Source organism: Pogona vitticeps, chromosome 15, assembly GCF_051106095.1.
Source record: "Pogona vitticeps strain Pit_001003342236 chromosome 15, PviZW2.1, whole genome shotgun sequence".
Taxonomy (NCBI): Eukaryota; Metazoa; Chordata; class Lepidosauria; order Squamata; family Agamidae; genus Pogona; species Pogona vitticeps.
In genome coordinates, this window is record NC_135797.1 from 13,671,577 (window position 1) to 13,687,325 (window position 15,749).

A 15,749-nucleotide genomic window follows, 5' to 3' on the forward strand; every position below is an offset into this window, starting at 1 on the left:
AAACACGGCGGTTGTGGTCCATTTCCATCGCACAAAGCCAAGGTTGGCGGAAAGCTTTGTTAGAACTCTGCTTTGGGGTTTGCATGACTCGGTTTGTCAGCAGTCAGTCTGGTGTGGCTTCTTTTTTTTTTTAAAGTCCTACCCAGAGGAGCTAATCTCTCGTTCTGTCCCAGAAACTGGGCTTCAAACCTTCTAAGAGCTTTTATCCCCTGAGCAGTTGAAATGTTTGTGAACATCCTGTGCTGTCATCCCTGTCTCGGCCAATCAGTGCGGGGGGGCTTCCCTGCCTTCAGCCAATCCAATCTGTTCTCTCCTTTCCTCCTTGGGTTGCTCCCTCCTCCTCGGAGAAGGAGGTTACGGGATGCGGGCAACGGTACATCGCTTCCTAGAGAAGGAGCGCTTTAATTTCTTTTTCTCTCTCGGCAGGCTGGTGGTGGCCGTGGAAGAGGCCTTCACGCACATCAAGCGCCTCCAGGAGGAAGACCAGAAGAACCCCCGGGAGATCATGGACCCCCGGGAGGCGGCCCAGGCCATCTTCGCCTCCATGGCTCGAGCCATGCAGAAGTACCTGCGGACCACCAAGCAGCAGCCCTACCACACCATGGAGAGCATCCTTCAGCATCTGGAGTTCTGCATTACCCATGACATGACCCCTAAGGTAAGGGAGGGGCGCACAGATGTAGAGCCTCCCCCTGGGGGGGCAGTCGCTCCGCTGGCTGCCGATCCGGTTCCGGGTACAATTCGGAGGGCTCGTTCTGATCTATAAACCCCTAAACAGCTTGGGTGCAAGCGATCTCAAGGACCGCCTCTCCCATTAGGAGCCTGCTTGAGTGCTCAGATCGTCGGGAGAGGTGCTTTTCTCAGGCCCACCACCCTCACAGGAGCGTGGTTGGTGGGGGACACGGGAGAGGGCCTTCTTTGGACTCTGGAACCCCCTGCCACTGGAGGCCAGGCTGGTCCTCCTCTCGGCTCTCCTTCTGCAAGCAGGCCAAGAGACCTTTTTCTTCCGACAGCTACTTTCCTTTAAGTGACTGGTTCTCCAGGGGAATTTTCATTAAGAGATTGTTTTTAGTCTGTTGTTTTACTTGCATTTTCCATATTGCTGTTATTTGTGAGCTTTTGTTTTGACGACTTTCTCACGTGTTTTTTTTGTGTGTGTTGGAATAATTTGTTGTTGAGCTTTTAACTTTGTTTCTTATAATAATGTAAGCTGCCTTACGGGCTCTTTGGGAGAAAAGGCAGCATATAAATAGTTTAGTTTAGTTTAGTTTAGATTAGATTAGATTAGATTAGATTAGATTAGATTAGATTAGATTAGATAGATAGATAGATAGATAGATAGATAGATAGATAGATAGATAGATAGATAGATAGATAGATAGATAGATAGATAAGAAAGAAAGAAAGAAAGAAAGAAAGAAAGAAAGAAAGAAAGAAAGAAAGAAAGAAAGAAAGAAAGAAAGAAAGAAGTGTATAAATATTTTAAATAAACAAATAAGTAAATAGGAGAAGAGGAGCATATAAGTATTTTGAATGAATGATTGAATGAATGGATTAATGAATGAATGGAAGAATGCAAAAAGAGCCACATCGGGTGGAAGCAAAAGGGCCGGTCCAAGGGGAAAAGGCTTTTATTCCATTTTAAGAGGGCTTTTCGGTTTCTTCTCCGTCCCCGGCAGGCCTTCCTGGAGCGCTACCTGACGGCCGGCCCCACCATCCAGTACCACAAGGACCGCTGGCTGGCCAAACAGTGGACGCTGGTGAGCGAGGAGCCGGTGACCAACGGCCTGAAGGACGGGGTGGTCTTCGTCCTGAAGCGCCACGACTTCAGCCTGGTGGTGAGCACCAAGAAGATCCCCTTTTTCAAGCTGTCGGAAGAATTTGTGGACCCGAAATCACACAAGTTCGTGATGCGGCTGCAGTCGGAGACCTCGGTGTGAGCCGCCGGCCGGAGACGCCTCGGAGGGACTCGGGTGCCGGGAGGGGCACAGCCTTCGGCGAGGTGGGGAAGACGCGGCCGGGGGGGGCACTCCCGATCTCTCCCCACCCACCCCCCTGGGAGAGGTCACTGAGTTTGGTGAAGAAGCCACCTTTCTTTTGAGTTTACAAATTTTTTTATTGTCTCCCCGTCTCTGGATGTCGGTGTTTTAACCACTCAACGTGTTTTCCCTTCTTTCCTGTCCATGCGGTCTTCACCCTCACGCCCCCCCAGCCTTCCTGCTTTCTCCTCGTCCAAGTCACAGTTTTCGTAGCACACTTTTTCTGGAGCTTGGGAAGAGGTGTCTTCGGGGGGGGGGGGAAACGTCGGCGCCTCCGAACAACACGGTGCCAAATCCTAAGGGCTAATTCCGTTTTGACTCGCTTCACCAGCACCTCCAAACGCCGTAGGGTTTGAGGAAACCTTTTTGAATGTGTTCTCTTTTACAACACACACACACAGAGAAGCCAATTCGCCTCACAAGTCTGGCCTTCGATAAACTCGATGCTGTTGTTCGTTTCTCCTTCTCTGTCCCTCGTTCTCTCCGTCCTCGAGCCTCCGGCTGGACTTGCACAAAACATTTTGTTTTTAGTAAAAAAAAAAAGAGAAAAAAAGAAAGAAAGAAAGAAAAAGAGAGTAAAAAGCCTGACAGTAGCTGCTATTTTTTAAAAAATATATCATTTGCCATCACGATGTAGCCCGTGCAGAAAACAAGCCGGGTAAGGAAAAGGTCCCCCTTTTCTATTTCTGTCTGGTGTCTTTTCGTCTCACGCAACGTTCTAAACATAAGAAGGACATGTTGGATTTTTTTTGGGTGGGTGGGTGGGTTTTGGGGTGGGGGAATAGGGTGTAAAGGTTTTTTTTAAAACATGAGTGATTAAAAAAAAGAGAAAAAAAACCAATGATCTCATCTCTGTCCTTCAGAAAAGAAATTCCCTCGGTTTGTAAATAATGGTTTTCCACCTGACAGTTTGGTGTTCATCCCTGGTTCTAATTTCCTTGAATTCTTTGTGGTTCAAGCCTTACTTGAAAGCTGTAGCTTTTTTTCCCCCCCCTCCTCTCTCTGTCTGAGATGGGGATGTTAAAAAGGCGGAGATGATGTTTTCTTTGCGCTTGGTTCTCTGGGGAGCTCTCGGGCATCATCAGCCTGTTGGAAGCAAATTCCAAAAAATATATATCCAGGAATGTTGGCGGAGCGTGTTGCAAGTTTTTGAGCTCAACAGATCTCTGTGCCAGGTGAGACGGTGCAAAAACGGGCCGGGCCTGGTGAAATTGGGCAGCACCATATCCCTGGATACCCTTTACGTTTTTCCCCTCTCAAGATAACTGGGGGCCTCTCTCCATCCGTGTAAGAGGTGGCCACCTCCCCTCTGCCTCATGCAGCTGTGGAGGGCTGGTGGCCAAGCATCTGGAGTGACCCAGTGGCCCCCTTAGTTCCTGCCTGGGGGGCCAGCTTTTGGTCAGGGAGGGACCCTCCTGATTGTCTCCTGCTTGGCCATTCAGAGACGTATCCCTTTATGGATTTACACACACACACACGCACCGACCGATCCCTTTGGGGGGGAAAACCCATTTAAAAATGCGGCTTGAATGTGTGGTCACTGGTGGACAACACAAGCGTCATTTTACCAGGGATTTTATAAGGTTTAAAACAAACTAGGAAGAGTTTCTCAGATGCTCTCAAGTAGCCTGTGAGGTCTTTGTGGCGGACGATTCTGTTTAGGGTTCGGGTGATGAAAATGTTGTGGGAAAAGAGATTTCCGGCTGCATCACTGTGAATTTTAAACTTGAGTTCTCTGTTGTGGGGGTGGCGTATTCTTTCTTTTTTTTTTTCCTTTTCAATATCTTTTTTGTAAACGTGAAAATTCTGAAAATTCCTGTCCGTTGCCTGTGGAAATCAGAGCCAGACAGCTCCGTGGTTTCAGCCTCTGGCGGTGCAGGGCGGACGTTGGCAAATTTGTCACACACACCCCTCCCGAAATGCCTTCGAAAGAGGAGGAAAGGACGCCGACGGAGGAGGCCGGCGAAGGTTCGTGCCACACCCTGCGGTTTTATAAATGTCTTTAAAATGTGAAATGCCACGGCGGAGCTCGCATAGAGGGTGGCCGGTCCGTGGCTGCAGCTCCAGCCACCGGATGTGAAAAAATATTCACGGGGCGGGATTGGCGATAAATCAAGAGAAAGTTTTATCTAGAAAACGCCCGACCGAAAAAGATCCTGCTTTTCTCCCATGGCTGTCCTTTTTTTTTTTTGCCTTCTATTGCGTGTCCGTCTTTTTCATCTTTCTGCCTTATTGCATACTTATTTCCCCCCCACCATTGCACCTTGAATGACTAGCCTCTCCTCTTTTCTCCCTCTTGTGGTTGGGGACGTTCAGCCCTGGGTCAAATCCTGCCCTTTCGGGGTCCCACACTGAGACGCACTGAGACAACCCCTCTGCGTCTGCGGCTAAATCAAGTTCAGGCGCCCGTGGGGTGTATTTCCCCCCACAAAAAAACCATCCACGGGCCACGTAAAGCCTGGAAATCACCCCAACAGTTAAGCCGTCCATCCGTCCGTCCGTCCGTCTGTGCGTGGCCAAGCCTGGCCGTTAAGCTGTGACTTCACTGCCGTTTCCCACGTGGTGGCAAGCCAAATTCAGTGGGCTTCGCCGCGAGGGTTGATTGTGAACGGGAGCCACCCTACCAAGCCTTGCGTGTGACCCGTAAAATGTAAAAGAACGGGTTTTATCCACCCTAACCCCCCCCCCGCCGCCGCCTTAAAACTCACACACAGACACTGAATTTAGGAACAAGTTTTCAGAGTTGTTTTTTTTTTTTTTAAATACTATTATTTTTTATTTTTAAAAGACAGAGTCGGGGATTTAAAAAAAATAACAATGGGAGCAACAACCTTGTGCATGCGTGTAGAAAATTGTAAAATGTAAAATTGTTTTTTAATATATAAAATGTTGTTTTTACAGTTTTGCAGTGGTACTAAGCATTACGGAAATGTTAGGGTTTGGGGGTTTGTTTGTTTTTTTCATAAAAATAGGAAGTAAAACTGTACATTTTTTTAAAAAAAGAATAAACACCTTTTGGAAGTTCTGGCATTCTTTTTCTCTCCACTTCTCCTTCTTGATTCCTAACAGGGAAAAATCGGATTGGCAGTGGAAAACCAGTCGGGCACCGGGAGAAGGTTCTGTCTGGCACCAAAGCCATTAAGAATTTACTTAGGTGCTTAAAGGGTGGACTGAAATGTCAGAGATCTGGGTTCAAATCATGCCACTGAGATGTGAAGGGTTAGACCTGTTGCCGCATCTTTGGCCTACCCTGTAGGGTCGTATGGGGAACACCTCGGATCGATCACAAAGGTGCAAGAGGAATAAATATTGGTGTTCCGTATCAGGCCCTCTTTTCTAAGCAAAACATGGTTGGGGTGGAAGATGATCAAGAGGGAACCTGGGCCGTTCTGCTCCGTTCGCTTTCATCAAATTCGGTGGCATCGTTTTTTATGTACTTGAGAGTGTTCAGCTCCTATTGGCCAAGGGCTGTGTCTTCCCCAACCTCCAAACCTCTTGGCTGCTCCTGGCTTTCAGAAGCTCCGGTGGTGTTTAGCCTCTAACAACCGCAGCTCATTAACTGGTTAATTAAGCACCATTCCAAGCAAGGCTGGGAGGGAGGGTGGCCAGGCAGGCGAGCGAAGAAACGGTCATGTGGGTAAACCCGGGTTGGGGGGAGTTACAGGAAGCTCGCTCTTCTTTGGAGGAAATTGCCTCTTTTTTTAACAAAACAGAAAAGCACCGATTGGAGCCACTGCTTAGTTTTTCTCTGTGGAAGCTCTTGCAAAATATATTGATTAGAAATTTGCCCCCCCCCCAAGGAGGCACCAAAAGGGCTTTTTCGATTAAAAAAAACAACCACCCCTACATTTTTGGAAGAAAACTTTCAGGTAGGAATAATCTCTCCAAAGGGGGTGTGATTTCAAATGCATGCATTGGGCAAATTTTGTGGGGGGGCTTCCCCCTCCCCAGCCCCACAGTTGTCTAGGCACTGCCTGACCCCCCCTTCCCCCAGCAAGACTAGAAATAACAATTTATTGGATTCTTTTTGAGGTTTTTTTTGGAAGCACAGCTGGATTTCCTGCAGGATGAAAGGTGTGTGAGGTGCTACCCTTGCTTCAAGAAGGGAAAAAAAAATCTGGATTTCATCTTTATGTTATTTTTAAATAATTGGTTTTATTTGATTCACCCCATTTGCCCTCACTGCTACAGCTATAGCCTGCTTTGCTTGAAGATCCATTTTTAAAGCGTTCTGCTGCACCACATGAAGAAAACGTGGTTTAGGGAAGGGTCGATTTTCGTGGCACCTCCTGGAGCGTGGAATGGATCGGAGACACGAGGGGTTTCCCCCTAAGATGTGGGTGCGCTTTTTTCCTAACCACATTTTTGGAGGTGTCGGATCGGAACCCGCACCCATCCGTCACCGGAGATCACTTCGCGATCCAGAAACCCGACAGGACCTGATCCGGGAAGCAAGATTTATTCCTGGCTCGGGGGTTGATCCGGCACCTCTAGGATTTCCGTGTCTCTGCAGCTGGTTAAGGCTTTCGTGATTTGTAGGGTCTCTTCGGGGACCGGCGTGAAAGCCTACAGAGGGGAGAACAAAGCTGTTTTTGTCTGTGAATTGCTGGCCTTAATAATAAGATGATGTGGGAGCCTGTCCTAAAGACGTCTACGTTCTTGTGAAGGTTTAAAGATGCTGAAATGCCACCGAAGGGAGAGGGTTCCCTTCGAACCTTCAGTGGGTTGGACTAAGTGACCTTTTGGTGTCCCATCCAGTTCTGGGATTCTAGAGAAGGAAGCAGGTCTCCAGCCTCCTTCTCGGGGAAATATATAAGCCCAAATTACCTCCTGGGGGAAGCTCCTGTGCGCCGCAGCCACGTAGCCCTCCTGATCGGAGTCTGCAAAGCAGAATTCGGGATCAGCAAAGCCTCCACAGCTGCCTTACTGAGGCCAATGCCCCCCCTGAAGCCCTAGGGTCCCTTTCCAGCTCTGCCGTTCTGAGAGTAAGCCTCCCCCCGAGTAGGCCCATTGAAATCAATGGGACTCACAAAGGCGTTGGCTCGCCAAATCCCCACTCCTTCCACAGGACGACTCTTGATGCCGCTTACGATGGGATCTCATCCATTATAAGACGAAAAGGCAGGGGGAACGTGCAGGGATAATAAAAGGCCTCTTACGGAAAAGAATTAAAAACATTTCAAAAGGACCATTTTTAGGGAAAAAAAGGGGGGGTTGTTGGAAGTTTTTGCAGCCTTGCATGTTGACTTTAGTAGGTTTGGCTGGGACAGACCTTTTCTGGGCTGGGCTGGCTGTCAATCTATCCGGCACAAACCAATCGCTCCCTCCTTCCAAGAGAGCCCCGCCTCTCTGCTCAGTGTCTTTTTCCTCCCTTTCTGCAGTTAGTTGTCTGAGTTGTCTGTTGGAAGCAGCCAGTTATTTTGTTGACTAGCAGTCATGTTTTCTCAGTTGGCTGCTCGATCCGTTCAACTGTAAGTAAATGAATTCTTTCTCCTCCTAATATCCCCGAGTAAGTTATCGAGACCGTTAAGTGCCAGCTAATGAGAAAATGGGGTGGGCTAATCTGGGGGCACTTCGAGCTATTCTGCTCTGTGAATCTCTGCACGTCTCCTGCGCAGCGAGAAGAATTTAACAGAAAATTTTTTAAAACTTTGCAACATTTTGTTGTTGTTAAAAAATGGCAGCCTCCTCCTCCTCCTCCTTTAAAAGCACATCTTTCCCAGCTGGGAAGCCCAAAAAGTGTCAGGGAGTCCCTTGAGCGTTCTCCTACCTGAGGGTTCATTGATGGAAACGGTCCCACTGTGGCGCCCTGCAGCCAGAGGGGGGAAAAAAAGGACATTTTATCAAATTAGCACAGGAGAAAAAAATAACACCGCAATCATGTTCGCAACTTTTCCCGTCAAACCCTTGCTTTTTCTTCCTTAATACATGCATGCTTTTAAAAAATATATATTTCTGGGTGCCTATTCCTGATGTTCTGCTATTTTTTTTCCTTCTAGAGGGGCAACGGTTTGTTTTAGAGAAGCGTAAAACTATATTTCTCGGAGCAGTAGAGCTCCGTGGGTAAGCAGTGACTACCTGGGAGGTCAGGGGATGAGAATTTGAGTCCCCTCCCAGGAGGGGGGTTCAGCTGAGATCATCTAGAGGGACCCTGTGTGGCCGGTGGGTCAAGGAACTTGGAAAAACAAGCCCTTTAAGACCTAATAAATCTCAAGAGGGTCTACAGCTCAATGGTTCAGGTCTTTGCCTACAGAACCAGAGGTTTGGAGTTTGAATCCCCTCTTGTGCCTCCTTCACAGGGGCTGGACCTGATGATTTATAAAGTCCCTTCCAACTCTGCAGTTCTAAGCTGGTGATGCTGATGATAACACCAGCGTTGATTTGAGGGTACATAAGTACTGTTTAAAAAAAACAGAGGGTGTCCTTTTAAAAACCAGAAGCGTTTCCAACAAAATTTCCACCTCCTGGAAAAGTTTTGTCTGCCTGTGGACCACAGTTTTCTCCAACCTGTTGCAAAATTTAGGATGTCAATGTTCTTGCTGACTCCGAACTTTCTAATACTTTAATCTTGGGCCCCCATGTTCGCTCCTTGGTTTCTTTTTATGGTAATACCTGTGGTTTCATTTATTTACTGTTTCAGGAGCGGTTTTTTCTATACCCCGAAGGCGTTCCCGACATGCAAATTAATATTTTTTTCAATCTAAATGTTACAGAAATCCATCACGAAGGATCAAAGGGACAAAGTCTCCTCGGGGGACGCTCTGTGGCCCTGAGAATTCCCTGCCGGTCCTCACCTATTTGTCCTTTTTTCCGTCGGTACATGCCGAACAGGATGAGCAAAATGACAAGCGCGACCACGAGCGGGATTAAGTATTTCACATAACTGCCAGCCGAGAAGCCTGGAGTCTCTGGAGAAACAGAGGAAGGAAGATTTAAAGTAGAATATATATTCCAATATTCCAAATGTTGAACAGACCAAATATTATTTTCTCTGTCCCAATTGGCTTGAACAGGGTAAGTGCTGCCTGATCTACGAATCTCAAATTCAGAAGAAGTCACTGTAAAGTGCATAATTTTGTGGGCCGAATAAAATTTGCAGGATCGAACACATCTCGAGGCTGAGCGTCTAGCAACTGTTCCATAAAATTCAGGATCGAGTGATGAAGGTCCTGGAAGAAGGAAGCTTCTCACAAGAAGAACAATTTATTTCCCCCACCTTGGGATGTGTTTCTAGATATGGCTGCTCGATTTGATGCGACAAATTTTTGTTTTTGGCCCCCAATTCAACATTGGGTCTCCCGCTCAAGCAGATCCTCCGAATCAATCGCGGTTTGGTCAATCCATAGATGAGGAGGTCCTGTCGAGTCAGTGGGTCTACTCTTGCTGGGAAGACCGAAGGGATTGGAAGCCAGAGGGATTAGCTCTTCTCTCCAAAAATACGCGAAATTTGTCTCGGGAAAGGTTTTCGGTGCCGTTTTTGGAGCCGGCCTCCGCCCACTAGGTGGCGCTGCTGTCTTCCAAGAAATGTGTTTAAAATCCATGAGTTTGGATCTAGTTTTGGTGGGGAAATGGTGGCGTCTCTCCTGTGAAAAGAGAGTTAAACTCCTTCGCCCTAGGTTCAGCCTTCTCCGAATCCCCAAGGAGGGTCACCTCCCACCTCCCCAAAGATAAAAGACAGTACAGACCGAAAATGGAGGACTCCGCCTGCCAAGGGAGCCCCTTAGAATAAATGACTTGCTTTGAAGGGCCCCGATGGAGCGCAGGAGACAGGACCATGGACAGCCCCCCCCTTCCGTGGGTGGCATTGGCGTGGAAGTCAGAGCGGCCGGCAGCCGGGGCTCCCAGGAAAGAAACTCTGGCTAACTGTAGTCACCCAACACAGTGTGGCCATCAGGTGGGTTCAAAGGATGGCCAACCAACGTACATACAGATAGACTGCTCCTGGTGAGGGAGGCTCTGCCTGGTTCTCCTTGCCAGGAGGGACCTACTTCAGCTTTCCCCAAGATGGTTCTGCCCCTGCGGTTTTACGATTCTTAGGCAGCGAAAGACGAAAGCTGAAGATCTCTGACATGCAATCGTCCACGGGGTCTAAGAAGAAGCGGCGCAAGAAGGGGGGGTGTCGGCCTCTTGCTTCGTGCCAAAGACCTACGGCGCAGGGGACCGCACTTACCGTGGCAGCGATCCACCAGAGAAACTGTGCTGGCGCTCTGGCTCTCCTTGGTCCGGACGGCGCAGGTGTAATCCAGGGACCCGTCCGGAGGCCTCTGGGTGATCCGCAAGGTGGCCTCCGAGGAGAGGACCGCCTCGGCCCGCTCCCCGCGGAACCAGGTGAAGTTCACGTCACCGCCGCCTCCTCCACCTGTCACGGCACAGTGCAAGGTAATGTTGCAGGTCCCGTTCACCGAGGAAACGGCGATGGTCAGTTGGAGCAGCCTTCCTTAAAAAGAGAGTGTTTTTTTAAAAGGAAGGAAAGCTGGTCTTATTTGGAGCAGGACAAGAAGACCCCCAAAGAGAAACGTCCTAAGAACGATCTGTCCGATCTCCACGTTCAGTGGAAGACCCCTTTCGTACCCCTTTAACGGTCGTGGATGGAGACAAGCGAGAGCATCGTATCGTTTGGCGCGGGATGGAGGATTCTCCCCACAGGCGTCCTCTAAAGACTGCCAGTACTTGGGATTCCCAGATACACTGCCCCTGAAGCTGGAGGTTCCACCTGGCTCTCTTTCTAGCCCAGACCGTTTTTTTTTTTTTGCTTCTCCTTCTGTGTCCAGGTATGAAATAAACCCCATACTATATTTTCTTGGGCTATGGCAATGGGAAAATGCCTTCCGTTGCGCCCCCACCCCCCGAGGAAGCCTGGCAACTTTATAAGATACACAGCACACTGTTTTCTATCTACCTCGCCCTGCCTAAGAGTCGGGCCGGATCGTAGCTGAAGCTCTCAATAGCCACTTTTCAGTCTGGTCCAGGATAGAGGCGCCCAGCCTTCTGTTTGCTAAACGTTTTGCTCTGTGTGGATTCTGGAGTATGGTATGGGATTTCCGACATGCGGGAGAGATGGTCTTTCCCTCATTAATTCCGATTTAATTGGGGAAGCGTCTGAGGCCGAGAGATTTTGTGGCATGAAGAGGGTTACGAGGAAGGTGAAGCTTTAACCCTGTGGCCCGTCTCTAAACCCATAGATAGGGGGCCTTGGAGACGGCCTGCCTTACAACGCTGTTGTTAAAAAAAATACAAGAAAATAAAGCATGCCAATTGCTCCACAGTTACCAGGTATTAGAATAATAATTTGCTCTTGTAAAGTCAAGCCTGTGGCTTCCTTTAGGGGGTCCGTGCATCTTGTATTGGGGGCTTCCTCTTTTCCTGCCGCCTCCCGCTTTTCCCAGCACAGGATGGTCTTTTCCAAATGTACAGGATCAATCATCACCAATCATTCTGCATCATCTTAGAACTGCAGAGCTGGGAGGGTAGGCTTTGCCAACAAAAATGTCACAAAAATAATTGTAATCATAGAATTTGGGAGGCAGGTTTTGAAAACCGAGCCCCCGTGTGTTCAAGTCAGGCTGTTTCAGGACTGCCAAATTTTTATTTTATTTTGTATTAAGTCTCGTTTATAAGCCGCCTTCCTCCCCATAAGAGGGCTCAAGTTGGAACATGTTAAAGAAGGCATCAGAAATCATAATCAGAACCGTCGTAAGCCTCAAAACAGGAATTTAAGATGATTAACCTGTTGGTTGGTTCCTCCCCTCTGTCAACCCACGTTTCTGTGCAATAAGTCCGTGGGCTCCTAAGAAAGGAAAGCCACGTGGGGTCTGACTGTGCCACCTTCCTCTATATGTCTATTTTTAAAATTAAAAGCCTTCCACCCACAACGCTGGAATTTCATGAGCAGAGTGGCAAAACAGGACGGGGGATCTGATTCACAATCCTGCGGCCTTCCCCCCCCACTTCGTGTGACACGTACTGGTTATATTTTCCGTGCTGGGGCTGCTACTCTCCTCGGGGGCATAAAGCCGCGTGGTTTCCGTCGCCCACCCGCCGTCTCTCTTTCGGGTTGGCCACGTCCTGCTGGCCCGATTCCCCCACGATACCGTCGTCGTGGGAAGGGCCCCATCTCCTGTCTGGTTGAGATGTCTTTTGGGGCCACTTTTGGAGGGATCGCTGGCTTCCTCGGCTTGTAGGGCTGTGGAAACAGGAGATGGAGAGCAAAAAATATATAAATACAGTGGTGCCTCGCTAGACAGTTACCCCGCATGACAGTTTTTTCGCTAGACATTGACTTTTTGCTATCGCTATAGCGATTCGCAAAACAGTGATTCCTATGGGGGAATTTTGCTGGACCATGTTTGGTCCCTGCTTCACCAAGCGATTTTCGCTAGTCGACGATTTGCTTTTCGCTAGACAATGATTTCGCTAGACTGATTTAAGTGGAATGGATTATCGTCGTCTAGCGAGGCACCACTGTATGTTAAATTGACTCTAAAAATCCATCTTTCTGGTTTAAAGAAGCCCCACAATCTGATTTCCCCAGAGGTTAGATTTTTAAACGAATCCCACATTTCATTTCCACCGACCCATTGTTGGGGAAGAAACAAACAAAAAAAGCTTTCTGGAAGGTTTGAAAACTGAAAAGCAGGTAAGTTTCATAAATAGATGTCTTTTGCCACTTAAGCCAGTTCCGTCGCTAATGTCATGCTAAGCATATCGCCCAACTTTTGCGGTGGGTTCAGTGGAGCTTCAATGCTGGTGGTTTCCAGCTTCTTTAGGCATTTTCCTGCTCAGTCCATTACGCTGTGTGGATTTAGTGCTGTGGAATGAACATTGTGTTGTGGGTCCCACCCCCACTATTTTTCATTGCTTTGAGCTATCTAGTTTGTGATATGGAAATGAAAAGAATGGCCGCCTTTAGGTGCACACTGAAATCCGGCAGGATGTTTGATCATTCAATTTCTCTTCCTCCTTGTTTCTGTGTCATTCTATTTTGAGGCAAAATGGCCGTGAGGGACTTTTTCTGGGTTGACGTGACTGTCCATCTAACCAGCACTAACTAATCATCCTTTCCCCGCCTCTCTGCTCAGTGCTTCCCCCCCCCCTTCTAGAGTCTGTTGTTGAAAGCAGTCATGTTTGTTAGTTTGCTGTTGAATCTGCTGATTTGTAAGTAACAAAACCTTTTCATTCTTTCTTAATGTCTGAATGAGACTGTAAGTGCCAGTGGATGGGGGGGGGAAGAGGGATGGACGACTCTGCGTGTACTTGAAGCTGTTCTGCCCTGTGAATCCATGCCCTTCTCCTGAGCCGCTAGAAGCCTTTAACCGAAGCTTCAAAAATGTATAATGTCCTCTAAACAGGAATATAAAACTTGAGGAACAAACATCCCATCATTTTCTTAGGCTTTCCCCCGTCTCTGGCCTTGAAAGCAGCAAATTCCGGAGAAAACCCTCTGGATATTACGTGGCCATTTTCTCACCTCAATTAATTCACCAAAGGTGTTGCGTTTGGAGGGATGAAGCCAAAGATTTGCATTTTTGCTGGCTGGCAGCTTTGCCTGCCTGTTCATTAACTCCTCTTTTATCTTCCAGCCACCCCCCCCTCCCCGTGGGATCCATGGAGCCACCTCGGGTTGGAGCAGAACTCGGAGCCCGAGGCCGGCTCTTTCGCAAGCTTTGCTCCGTCGCCACGTGCAAACCAGAGATAACACCGTCTCAGGCCCAGAAAGAGGGGCCGGGCAAGTTTTAAAGCTCTTTTGCATTCGAAATGGACCTTCATATCTCCCTGGACACACACCCAGGGGAAAACGGATGTGTGTGTGTGTGTGTGTGTGTGTGTGTGTGCAGCTTTTGAATCCGTGACTTCCATTATGACCTTCTTGCTCTCGGTGATGTTGGGGGACCGGGCCTTTGTTTCCGAGAAAGATGTTTCGTCCCCATTAAGGTCGAGAGGACAGAGCAGAGAAAGACGGCGTTTAATTCTGAGCCTTGTTCTAACTCTCTCTCTCTCTCTCTCTCTCTCTCTGTTTTTTGTTTTGCTGGGAAGGAAGATAATCGCCGGTCATAAAAACAAAGGGGTCACCCTAAGTCAAAATTGACCGGAAGGTGAGCAATGATAATACTTCACTACTGTACTCTGTTTTTTTGGGGGTTTTTTTGGAGTGTCGTGTTCTTGTTCCATGCTGTCAAGTCGCCTCCGACTTAACGTCAACCCTGTGAAGGAGCTTTCTCCAAAATGTCCCGTCCTTCACAGCCCTGCTCAGCTCTTGCAACCTCAAGCTTGTGGTTTCCTTGAGGGAGTTCGTCCATCTCGTATGAGGCCTTCCTCTTTCCCTGCTGCCTTTCTACCTTTCCCAACAGGACGGTCTTTTTTTTTTTCCAGAGAATCTCATGAGATGCCCAAAGCAGGACAAGTTTCATCATTTTTGCCTCCAGAGAAAGGTCAGAACCCACAGAAACTGTCTTCGGACAAACGCTGGCTCTATGGCTTTGAAATGGGAATGACCGCCGTCCCCTAGAGTCGGACACGACTGGACTCAATGTCAAGGGGAACCTTTACCTTATAGTTATATCAGTTTCTGTATGCCAGAACCCGTATATATATCTCACACCTTTCTTTCTTTCTTTCTTTCTTTCTTTCTTTCTTTCTTTCTTTCTTTCTTTCTTTCTTTCTTTCTTTCTTTCTTTCTTTCTTTCTTTCTTTCTTTCTTTCTTTCTTTCTTTCAATGCTGGATCTGCAAAAACATTCACGTCGGGCATTTTGGAGGGCAGAGAGAAATGGGTACCTGTTGATTCGATTAATTTCTTTATCCCCTTGCTTAATAATAGTCCTCTTTTTCTCTGACCGGTTGTTGGAATTCGCTTTCTGTCCGCAGGAAACCACGTCACATTTCCCAGGAGACGGAAGAGCCCCTGATAACGGAGCACATCGCCCTGGTGTTACGCCCTCCCTTCCCCCTGAGAAGCTGGGGGCAAAAAAACCCACATTGCATCAGAGCGCATCGCTGCGCATTGGCCCCACACTTTCCCCTCGGACGTGGGAAATGCACCCGGAGGCTGGCGTGGCCTTTTGTGAACTTGCCGTGGCTCCATTTCTGTTCATGGAAGTCGACCTCGCAGATAAAAATATAAAGTAAAAAAAAGGAGAATTCCAAAGTTCCCCTTTCGGAGTTTCGTGCGAGGGGATGCGCAAAGATCACTCGGCCACAGAAAAGGTCTTGGAGGAAAGGTTGCTCAGAATGAAGCCTTCCCCCCCCCCCCGTCTGTTATGAGAGGTGTCCGGACTCACCTGGCAGGGGAAAGAGGGCCACGATCCAGAGCTGCCACCACCACCACCGCATGGGGTCTGCCTTTATTGGGCGCCTGCTGTCGGATCCAGATCCACCCGTCGGAAGCACATTGAGAAACCGGCTCAGGCCTCCCTTCCTGCCTCCAGTTCCTCTTTATGAGAGAAAGGAAGGGCGACCTTCTGCAGCAATGGGGTGGTTACCACACTGGAGCCTCAGAAGGGGGACAGATCCCTCAGGCCATCCCATAGCCTCGCCAGTGCGCTCATCATCCTTCCAGTTGCCTGTTCTGTGCCTGGAGAAACCTGGCCACAGGCCTGTGCCACGGAGGAATTATGAGCCCGGCCTCGGAGGCGACCTGCTGTTCACAACCGGGGTGGGCAACCTACAGCCTGCAGGCCGGAAACGGCCATGTCGAGGTCTTATTTTTGCAAATC

The 15,749-nt window shown here is 48.5% G+C and overlaps 2 protein-coding genes across 4 annotated transcripts in view; one reads left to right on the forward strand and one right to left on the reverse strand.

Moving 5' to 3' along the window:
* Positions 1 to 5,069, forward strand: part of VANGL2 (VANGL planar cell polarity protein 2) — a 55,284-nt gene extending 50,215 nt beyond the window's left edge. For all 3 annotated transcript variants that reach the window (XM_072984203.2, XM_020810275.3, XM_078382121.1), the window contains exons 8-9: positions 427 to 658; positions 1,680 to 5,069. In XM_072984203.2, the coding sequence (XP_072840304.1) occupies positions 427 to 658; positions 1,680 to 1,940 (493 nt within the window). In that variant the 3' untranslated portion in view covers positions 1,941 to 5,069. The remainder of the gene's footprint in view (positions 1 to 426; positions 659 to 1,679) is intronic.
* Positions 3,030 to 15,366, reverse strand: LOC110088145 (uncharacterized). The gene is made up of 7 exons (XM_020810278.3): positions 15,315 to 15,366; positions 12,004 to 12,222; positions 10,210 to 10,476; positions 8,834 to 8,947; positions 7,810 to 7,848; positions 6,867 to 6,919; positions 3,030 to 6,605 (listed from the first exon to the last, which is right to left on the reverse strand). The coding sequence occupies exons 1-7, from the start codon at positions 15,364 to 15,366 to the stop codon at positions 6,498 to 6,500; spliced, it is 852 nt and encodes a 283-aa protein (XP_020665937.3). The 3' UTR covers positions 3,030 to 6,497.
* Between the last annotated feature and the right edge of the window lie 383 nt (positions 15,367 to 15,749).

Coding starts and splice junctions, on each gene's coding strand:
- LOC110088145 (XM_020810278.3), bottom strand. CDS start 15,366: ATGCGGTGGTGGTGGTGGCAGCTCTGGATCGTGGCCCTCTTTCCCCTG. Junction 12,223..15,314: donor GGCCCTCTTTCCCCTGCCAG/GTGAGTCCGGAC, acceptor CTGTTTCCACAG/CCCTACAAGCCGAGGAAGCC. Junction 10,477..12,003: donor CAGCACGGAAAATATAACCA/GTACGTGTCACA, acceptor TCTCTTTTTAAG/GAAGGCTGCTCCAACTGACC.